At 39.0% G+C, this 11,069-nt stretch overlaps 1 protein-coding gene across 1 annotated transcript; it reads left to right on the top strand.

The window, feature by feature from the left end:
• Nucleotides 1-271: 271 nt before the first annotated feature.
• Nucleotides 272-10,377, top strand: tescb (tescalcin b). The gene is made up of 8 exons (XM_036528960.1): nt 272-655; nt 3,405-3,474; nt 5,063-5,143; nt 6,348-6,487; nt 7,732-7,793; nt 8,124-8,231; nt 8,865-8,912; nt 9,036-10,377. Exons 1-8 carry the CDS (start codon nt 592-594, stop codon nt 9,111-9,113), a joined length of 651 nt encoding a protein of 216 aa, XP_036384853.1. The 5' UTR covers nt 272-591; the 3' UTR covers nt 9,114-10,377.
• Nucleotides 10,378-11,069: the final 692 nt, after the last annotated feature.

The following is an 11,069-nucleotide window of genomic DNA, read 5'->3' on the forward strand; positions in this document are numbered from 1 at the left end:
GGTAAAGGTTTCAGAAAACAAATACATATAATCACCCTTAATACTTCGGCTTTTCTATGAACATGAAATTGGAACTTAGAGTTGCCTATTCTTTCTGAGCCATGTGGCTTTCTGTATGTCAACATTTTACATATCGGCAGAAGACCTCTTGTATCGATATGCTATCATTATGAAATTAGAGCTGTCATTCTGTGTCACCTAAGAAGACAGTGCGTCACAGAGTTTCCAGGATAACTCAATACAACTTTACTCAATGTGTTCCTGTTACAAAAATTGCGTAACTCCTAAGCGGGGGGCGGGGGGTGGCAGTGCTTACGGAAGTAAGATCTCGCACTAAATGAGTAATGAAACATTATTCAAACGTAGTAGGATAGCGGGGAAACAAGCGAGAATCGTTCGTAACGAAGGATGCCCTGTGGCTAACGTAACCATATCCTCGAACGAGCTAGAAACCGATACCCAGCAACAGCGAAATTAGAACATTTCGCGACCTGCGCCGATCGTTGCGCTTGTGAGGACACCTCTGCTCACCGAAACTAATGCATAGAGACTTCGGTAGGCTATACAAGCAGAAAACGGGGAACCTCGGCGATGGGCACTTTTCTATCGCTGCCCAGTCAACAAGAATTTCAGGACCTTGCTGAAAAAACAGGCTGTAAGTGTGAAGTTATCGCCTGGCGTTTTCTACTGTAGATTCCCATGTTACTTGTCCGTGTGTTTAATCGACAGCTCCCGCGAATATCTTTGGGCAATGAAGCATACAGTTTAGCATGGATAGAGAGAGAGAAAGAGACATCTATTATTGATGAGGGACGCAGCAGTATTCTTAGGAAGTAGTACCGTAGAATATTGCATATAAAACTAGTGTTAACTTCCCCAACACCAATATAAATCCTGTCCAAGTTAAGTTTCGCTACTAGAGTTAAAGAGTAGCGAGTATTCTGATACACAGTATTTGCAAGTCATTTGAATAAAATTACTGACAGGAAATAGTTGGTAGTCATTTCTGGAACTGTAAACATAGGGAAACATTGATAAATATTGTATGTATTTTTATATTTTTTTTCTGTTTTCTTTTTCTTTATTTTATTCTGTTATTATCCCTTTTTTCTCTTTTTTGTGTCTTCACCTTCATCTGCTTGCTGTAATTCAGTAATATTATTGATCCTGTTGCCTTTCTTCTTAAGCTTAATAAAGAGGTCCTCCAATGGGGGCGGGGGGGGGGTGGGCAAAAAAAAAACAGGGAGACATCTGCTATCATACTTGAATTAATTGAGTTATTATGATGAAATTCCAATTAAAGTATTATATAAAATGGCTGCATTGATCTAATTGTTGATGTTTCAATGCCAACAGCTGAGTTTTGGCAGAGGAACCTTCACTGTGCTGTAGAGCTGCAGTAATAAATAATTCAGTCTGTAATGTGAAATGAGTAAATGTAACTCACCTCCTCTGGTTTTTTGAGAGAGCCACAGTCTTTCAGAGCCAGAATTAAAAATAACTGAAGTTCTTATTTATGGATTCAGTGAAAAGGTACAGTTGACATTGTAAAAGTACAGTGAGAGGTACAGGGACCTTACCCTCTCTATTTGCCATAAGTTCAGCCTGGGTTTTTCAAATATTCTGAAAATTAGGCAAGACTGATAAAGAGTGACGACAAAATTACCATTCATTCTCGGAATGAATTCTGGACTTTGGTGGCAAGTTTAGGGATTTGTAGGGAAATGGATTTACAGAGTTTGTTTTGGGCCTGCTTATTATACACCAGCCCAATAGGAGGCGACACAGACAATCTTAAGCCTGCAGAATTCAAAACAGGTACACGTATGGAGGTCAACACTGTTGAAAATTTTAATTTACCTTATTGCCAAGGCTAAGGACAAACGTTAAATTCAGACCTACATTTCAGTTGGCAATACCCAGAAACATAAAAAATTTGAATTTTAAATCCACATAGCAGTTTCAAATACTTGTTTTGCTATTTGAAGGATGAATACACCATATCTTGCATGCATTACATTTATAATTGTATCCAAAAAAAGAAATGTTATTAACATGGAGGGTGCCATACACAAGCTATAGTATGTTTGTACTTGCTTTATTAGTCAGGTCATTATTGATGTTTGTTAAACAGCTTAAATTACATCCAGCTAAGTATAAGAGGTCAACAATTCTACTGCTGTTAAATTACAGGACTTGGTTTTCTCCAAGGAAAATCCTGCAATGAGAGAGAGTATAAATATAACCCCAGATCATATGAATTTATCTTTAATTTGCATATTACAGAATTGCCAAAGGAACTATTTGCTAACTTGCTTCAGTGAACAAGCTGTTACAAGCCACATTTTTAGTTCAGCTAGATACAGCAGCTAGAACATTGTTAGGGTGGTTGTTTTATGGTGACTTGTCAAGGAGATCAGAGAACCTTATTCTCTTTTTGTACAACTAACCTGCTGCCCAAAGGGCTTCACAGTTTCGGCCCAGATAGCATAAAAAAACAAGAGTTAGTGTGAATAAAATACATTTTAAAAGTAATAAGAACATTTGAAATAAAAAGCAAATTTGACTAAAAGGGCATGCAAAACATTTTAGAGACAATCAGGAAACTGAAATATATGCAGCAGGGATTTTAAATATCAGCTAAGAGCAAGTTTGATAGCAAGTTTGTCATTTAGTTCATAGTTTATGGTCATGTGATGGGACCAGAGGTGAAGCCCAGCATCCATGGTTTGTGCAGTAAAAGTAAATGTAAGGAAATGCATACCTAAGTACTTGTCTTGGTATAGGGAAAGGGTTTGTCTTGGAAAAATTGTACAGAGTGGAAAAAAGAATTCCAATTGGAAACATATCTGCAGAGGGTTGTATTTCCACTCTCATCTGGCTGGCTAGCTAAGATGGATCCCAGGGAAAGCAATCAAAACCATTAAACAGTACATTAATTAAAAGTCTAAATCAAAATCCCAGGTAATTACACTAAAATGTGACTACACTAAACAGGCTCTCTCACCAGCCAAGTCAATATTACAAAAGAGACAGAGGGGTCTCCCATAACTACTTTTAAACCTACACAATGATCTTGAACCTCAGCCTCCATTTCTTCACTGCTGTTGCACCTTTGCCACATGAGTGAGCACAGATGAGGCATTTATACCATGTTGATGAGGGAATTGGTCTCAGTTGTGCTTCCCTGGGCTGGTCAGGTAGCTTGAAGTAGCACCATTCAGCCATGTGGTGGAGTCAGTGAGCTGGAAGATAGCACCAATCTATGATCACTTGTTCCACAGTTGATACACCTAAAATTTGCCTCTCTGCATGTCTTTCAGTGTAGGGTGTATGAGTAAGTTAACAGGTACTCTAGGTGATCTGGGGTTTGATTGTGCTGTGTATCCTGTGTTTTTTCGCAGTCTCTCTGGAGCAGATTGGGATTCTCCACCGGCGATTCACACAGCTGAGTCACGGAGAGGCTACTCTACGGTACCATTAGACACTCTCTCTCTCTCTCTCTCTCTCTCTCTCTCTCTCACACACACACACACACACACACACACACCCAACCCCTCTGTCTACTGTCCAGGCCATGTACATTGTAGATTACATTGTACATTGTACACGTATCAGAAGATATCACTGCTATTTACTATTTTCATTTTAAAATTACACACACTGTTTAATATATCTCATAGTATGTACATACATTAAAGTGGTAAAATTGTGTAGTGTTTTTATTGATACTGTGATGTAAAATATAGCCTTTATATTTTGTTTTTAAATTTAACATTCATTTTTTTGCTGGATAGATGGATATTTTGGATTTTATGATATGTATGTTGATATATTTCTTTTTCATGAATCTCTGTCCTCAAAATGCATCAGCACTAATCAAAGAACTTTATAACAATATTTAAAAAATAAAGGGATAAATAGGTTAAAAATATTAATAATAATACATCATAGAAATTAGTCACAGGTCACTGACACCAGGGAGTCTGTTTTTCACTTAGAGAGTTATAAATGCATAGAATAGCTTTCCAAGATTCATTTTGAAAGCAGAAACTAAAGATTCAAGACCTGGACTGACACAGTCAATCAACAAGATACATTCACATCATTTGCACCTGCAAATACAAGCCCAGTTGTCATGTTCTCTCTCTCTCTGCCTCTTTTTTTTGAGATCTTCATAAGCAATCAGTAGATTTGCACCATAATTAAATTCAATGAATGTTCACTCTCTTCAGGTTGGGGTTGCTATGTTCTCCTTTTTTATATTTACTCTGGCTTTTGAGGACCTGTCATTTTCTCCACAACCCTGCATATTCTGCAGTGTGCAGTCACACGTCATCCTTCTCTCATTAAAGGTTTATTCCCAGACCGTTTGCTGCCTGCAGCTTGTGTACTACTGCCATTTTAGTAGTGATTCACTGGGCATGTCTTTTTGATGGCAACATTTATGCCTTGCATCTGTGCCTGCCTTCAGTTGCTCTGCTCTTAAACAGACAATCTGTTGAGACTTTCCCATGCCCTCTCCAAAGCTGGAGCACTGCTGTTGATTGGTCTTTCACATATAGATTTTTGAACTATAAAGATAAGTGGTAAAGCCTCTCCCCAGGGTAAACTCAGGCATGCTGCCATGCATAAGTAAGGGAAACGTCCCACTTATTTCTACAGGGACAAGTGAAGACTCAGCACAACTGAGCAGCACCCTTGTGACTAGTATTTCCTGTCTGGGTGTTTCTGCTGCTCCACTTGATCTTTGTGTGTGATGTGCATTCCTGTGTGTGTGTGTGTGTGTGTCTGTCTGTCTGTCTGTCTGTCTGTCTGTCTGTGCGTGTGTGTCTGTATATGTGTGTGTGTGTGTGTCTGTCTGTGTGTGTCCGTGTGTGAGCATGTGCAGAGCTCATTTTATCTTTACCTGGACTGTACCAGGGAATATAATGCTCTGGCTTCAAGGTGATTGGTAACATGTCAATCTGCCTCTGTCATTTGATAGTGACACCTTCTTTTCATGAATAAACACTGTGCCAATGTAGCTAAACAGGGGGAAAACTTTGTGTATTATTTGCAGAAGAGAAGACTTCAAGACAATCCAAGATCTTTCCTGTAATCCCATTCGATGCCAGATTATTGAGGCCTTCTTTGACAAAAGGTAGGTGAGGAAAAAACTAGGGCTGTCCAGCGATTTAAAAAATTAATCCAATTAATTACATGATTTGTGATTAATTAATCTAAATTGATTGCATATATCAATATTTGCCGTGAGAAGCATTTTATGTTCAAATTGTGCTTTATACAACAGTTAGTTCCAACCAAGTAATGTGATTGGACAAGAGGCATTCCATGAGTGCTGATATTCAGTATAACAGCACTGGCACTTTTGACTCTACATGTATCACTCCACTTTACAAATGTTCCAATGCAATCATTGATTACACCAGTGCGAGCTCAATTCGCATTTACCGACAGCGTAAATGTGGATACGTTTCCGTGTATGATATAAAAGAACCTAGCTAGCCTGCAGTTGGGTATGATAAATGTTTAAATACACAGTGATGTATGGGGTCAAGGGGCATCGTAGAGTGCGATTATTCTGCCTTTTTTTTAATGCGTTATTTTTTCTATAATGAATTCATCGAAATTAACGCGGGTTTTTGATAACCCTAGAAAAGACACATACACACACAAATAAATAAATAAATTCTGTTACTTCATGTGCTAATAGAAAGAAATGCCAACTCAGTCTTGAGTTGCTGTGTTGTGATACCCACACTAAAGTGACTGAGATCTCTGACAGGTGGAGGTAGTGGGTGCTCTAGTGTTCATTATATAGTTAGAGAGAGGGGGATTGTTCTCCACTACCAGGATTACAATTCATGGCCCTCAGTGTGTCCTGTCTGTTCCTAAAGAGAACGCAATTTTCCACATTGCTTTCAGACACAGCAATAATGAAAAAATACTTACAAGCTAATTCAAGACTTCAGAAAAGAGTCTTTCAGTGAGAAAAAAAAATGTAATCAAACGAAACAGCACCTGAAAATAATTATTGTAAGATATTTGGGTAGCAGACATCATTTTCCAGAGACACTAAAAACCAACATTTGAGCTGAAAACAGTTCAGCTTCATCTCCTTGTTCCTGCATGACATAGAAATGCCCCCATTGGAATGAACACCTGCAGCGTTTTGGCTCAGATTCAAGTGCCCTTCCTGTTGATTGATGGTATCTTTTGAAGTTGAATTTGCTGAAGAAGGCAATGCTACATGAGTGTTTGAGACACAGTGCACTTCGTCTTTTCTGAATTTATATAAATACCTTCATTTCACTTCATTCAATTCATGTTTAACATTTTGACAGGAACCTTCAGAAAAACGGCAAGGGCTCTGTCCAGGAGATTGGGTTCGAAGATTTTCTGACCATTATGTCCTACTTCAGACCCCCAAGGCTGCACATGACCGAGGAGGAGAGGGCGGGGATGCGGAGGGAGAAATTGCGCTGTAAGATAGCTTTTATAACAGTCCCAACTAACAACAGAACTGTCACTCCTCACTAACGTGGGCAAGGTCGCTAACATCAACACGATCATGCGTAAGGGATGTCAGTATCGTCAATAACACCAGCAGAGCCAATCGTTGCTAATGTCAGTATCGTCATTCATACTAATATCAGTACCAGCATTAATGTTATCACTGTCACTCATCGCTAGTGTAGGCAGTGTTGCGCATCACCAACACCAGCACTGTCATTAAGGTCATTAAGGTCATCACCATGACTAAGGTCAACGCCATCACTGGTACCATCATGTGTCACTAGCTTAAACACAGTCATTACATCATCATTGTAACTAATGACTAACATAGGCACCATCATGAGCATCAGCGTTGTGACTTAGTCACATCAGCAGTGACAATAACAGCACGGTCAATTGTTACACTGTCACTCATCATTAAGTTCACTTGCCAAAAGGTACACATCTTGTAACACACTGTACATGCAATATACATAGCCACGCACACACACTACACTGTACACGCACTTTACACACTGCATGCACTCACTATAACATTCTGTAACACCTATGATACATACTGTGCCTTATTATCAGTGTCATTACCCAAAATGCATACTACATACACTGCAGACATGCAGAAGCAGAGAATATAAAAGATAGTATTTCTTTGAAATGGTAAGAACTCATTAATGTCCTTACTGACAACACAGACACTGATTGTTAGCTCTTGACTACTTAATTTACCCATGTGCAGTGACATTTTAGATGCATATAAAGAGTGCCAACAGAGCATTATCACTTACTGGTGAAGTCACAATGCCAAAACATTTGAATCTTTTAGCCTCATTTAGCTTTGTAAATGTTTTTTAAGAGTATTATTTTTAACATCAGTTGATACAAACCTCTGATTTTGAATTGAAAATTATTTTCTGAAGAGATTATAACTTACGTAGGAAAATGAGTATCAGTCTAATATATAAAGATACATAATCTTTAAATCAGAAATAACTGTTTTTTTCAGCATACATGATTTGTGGTGTTATACTGTGTGTTTGATGGGTACAGCTGAACAGCTATGGCATTTTACAGGCACACATGTCAGTAAAATGCATTATAAACATTATTTAGACATTATGTACTATGTACGATGTGTTCAGGAATTTTCAAAAGGATGACTCACAAACGTTCTGATGACATATGGAAAATGAACTGTCTCCTCTGTCTCCTTAGTTCTCTTCAACATGCATGACACTGACAATGATGGAACAATCACCCTGGAGGAGTACAGACATGTAAGGCAAAAAGTTCACTATCATATCAGTGTAATCTCACTATGAGTTTCATCTCACACCAAGCTCACTGGCATTGTCTGAGTGTGGTGTACGACCAGTGTCTGTGTGTGAGACCTGAGTGTGCTTTCATGTGTGTCTGTGTTTGTGTATGAGTAGATCTGCTTGTATGTGTGACACGTGTGTGTGTCTATGATTTGTGTATACTTGTTTGTCAGCATACATGACCTTTGTGTCTGTTTATGCAAATCGTTCGTCTGCCTGTGTGTGGTTGTGACCTGTGTGTATGAGTGTGTGTGTGTGTGACCTGTGTATTTGTGTATGTCCCTGTAGGTGGTAGAAGAGCTCCTTTCTCGAAGTGGTGCCCTGGGCAAAGAAACAGCTAAAGCTATAGCAGACGCCGCCATGCTGGAGGTGGCCAGCATCTCTGTGGGTCACATGGTACAGTGTCGTCGTCATTCCCCAGAGTACGCCCCTCACTAGTCACATATTGTTTTTTCCCCTTTAATGTAACTCTATTTTTGGAATTGGCAGTTGTGTATTCTAGGCTTGTCTCACCACAGCGGCCTCTGCACTCAAGTGTGGGCTCTGAGGTGAGACAAATACAATTCCCCGACACATTCACACGCTGCTGTTTTTTTTGGCTATTTTTTGCACTACAAGTCACACAGTTTATTACAGTTGAGTGGGCGCTCATTGGAAGATAGCTCCTGCTCTACTGACATCATTCGAGCAACTCATAGGTGCCTGACGAATCATAGAGTCCCTCAGGTGCCTCAAGATCAGTGAAATGACCCGTGTCCTAGATGGAAGGAAGTCAATTTGTTCTGCCACTGTGGGCTCCCGGCCATCATTGGCTGATGACAGGTGGGATTGTACTCAGGCCATAGAGCTCAGCTTGCGTTCAAGGTGAGCACCTTAACCAGTGAGCTGCTTGGAATCCCCTGGTAGTCACATATTCTTACTTTTATTATCAGCTTGTACAGTTAAATGTCAATTGAATTCCTCTTTCATGTATGTGAATGTGCAGTGCAGGTTGTGCATTCACACCAGTTTTCTTTAATTTGTTTTCAGGAGCCAGATGAATTCTATGAAGGAATCACTTTTGAGCATTTTCTAAAGGTTTGTAAGCAAGGAGAAACACCATGTTCGATGAGAAACCATGCATGATAGCCATGCACAGGGTTGTGGCCTGTTATTGTGAATGGCATTTCCTAACTAAGCTTTTGTGTTGTATTGTTTCAGATTTTCAACAACATTGAGATTGAGACGAAGATGCACATACGGTTTTTAAACATGGATACCACCACTCTGTGCACATAAGGTTCAGCAGACCGCATTCCTAAAGTGCATAGATGTTGGTAAATCTCTGCAACTTTATAGCAAATCACTGTGAAAATGCAATACTGGTAGCCCTTGACAGGAACCTGGAAGTCTTGCTGTGTATATGTTTGCAATAAGTGGTATATATGTTCAACAGAAACTTATCTTGGTCAAATATAGTTAGTAAGTAAATATTAAATAATAAAGTCTGTCACTTGCTAGATATCAGATAGAAGGAAACTTGTAAGAAATATTGACATTTATGCAACAAATATGCAAAGCTATGCATGACACGTGTTTGTCTTGATCAAAGCTGTTTACATCCTTTACTCTTCAATAGAAATATGCAGGAAATTCTGATAATCTGAAAAATATGCAAAGTCATACCAAAGAAACAGCTACAGATTTCTGGATGCTGCTTGTCACAAAATGCAAATGTTCACCATTCCATTATTGCACACACCATTTTCAATAAGAGGCATGTTTTTTTCTGTATAAAAAATGAACTGTAATCCCTTACTGTTATGCTTGTACAGGTACTTTCAGTCATACACATTTACTATTTCTAAAAGTTACACAAACAGATGGATATACCACAGGTATGACAGATGACTTAATTTGTTAAGTGCTGGTTAAATGAAATGTGGCAGTCAGTGAATTCAGAAAGAGGAGGATAGATATTATAGAATTATGTCTTAGGAAGTGACTCTGTGCAAAATCTAACTTCCTCTGTTATGCATTATAAAAGTAAAAGCAAGCACAGCACACAGCCTCTGTTACCCCGAGGCTAATAACAGAGTCATCCATTGCAGTTCACAATTCATCTACTGAATGAAATCAACACAAAGAAAAATCCCATATCTGCATGGTTCTCACAGGTCATGGAAACTGACTGCCCTTCAGGTAACTTTTCCACAACTTGTCCACCACACTTCACACTCTGTGTGATTGCAGGAATGCCTCTCAATTTTGGGTTAGTGGGCAGCATGAGTCACATTCAATCAATGCAATTTAACATGCAGTTTCATTCAGCACTGATATGCCCACATCCCTGTACAGCTGTGAATGACATAAAGCCCAGTTCTCTGTGAAGGCTTCAGAAGCATGGAGTCATTGCATAGCATTATATGCATTTAGCTGACACTCTTATCCAGCGCAACTTCCAGCACAACAGAATATAAATGAAACCATTCAAGTCAAATGAACAACAGTGTCAGACCAGGCTAACAACACTCACAGACCAGTGAGTGTGAGCATAACACCATTCAAGCCCTACCACAGGTTAACTTGTGCAACTTGACAAGGCAACAGAAGCCAAATATACTAAGATACATTGGTCACTAGAACACATTTGAAATTGAACTTGATGCAAGTGATAACAGGAGTCATAGCAATACCTGTCTCCATACTCAGATGTGAGCAGTAAGTGAAGGAGTTATACCTTATCTAAGGACGCTTTATCACTTTATCAAGTTCCTTTACATCTGGTTCATCACCTGTGCACCTCCAAAAACACTACTGGAGGAGGGTAAAAATGACATTTGACATTTGATTTGGCTTTTAATTGGCATATGTGCACAAAACATAATTGTCTTAGTTTATAGTTTATGAGCAACTTAACTGCCTTTTTTAAAAAGGAGTATGCTGAAACTTCCATCTCATAAGAACAATTAGAGACTTAATCAGTGACATTTTGTCAGAGGCATCTCGGGTGGTTGTTTTTTGCAGTGGTCATTAGCTCACCTAATTTTCATTTAAATAGAGCGGCCTGTGAATCACAGGAAGCCTGTGCTGCAGAGGTTAGACAGAGTAAATGAATGAAGATCTTCCAGCTGTGCCTCCATGTGGAAACACTCCCAGGGTCTTATTGATCAATCTGTCAGTAGTTTGATGAAAAAACATGTTTGCTTTAAAACAAATGGAACTTTGTACATAGGGTTGTTTTTTTTTTCTTTC

Source organism: Megalops cyprinoides, chromosome 5 (assembly GCF_013368585.1).
Source record: "Megalops cyprinoides isolate fMegCyp1 chromosome 5, fMegCyp1.pri, whole genome shotgun sequence".
Taxonomy (NCBI): Eukaryota; Metazoa; Chordata; class Actinopteri; order Elopiformes; family Megalopidae; genus Megalops; species Megalops cyprinoides.

Excerpts from the sequence above, each read along its gene's own strand:
- tescb (XM_036528960.1), top strand. The coding sequence starts at position 592 with ATGGGCACTTTTCTATCGCTGCCCAGTCAACAAGAATTTCAGGACCTT. Across the intron at positions 656-3,404 it reads CCTTGCTGAAAAAACAGGCT|TCTCTCTGGAGCAGATTGGG; the intron begins GTAAGTGTGAAG and ends GTTTTTTCGCAG. Across the intron at positions 5,144-6,347 it reads GAGGCCTTCTTTGACAAAAG|GAACCTTCAGAAAAACGGCA; the intron begins GTAGGTGAGGAA and ends ACATTTTGACAG.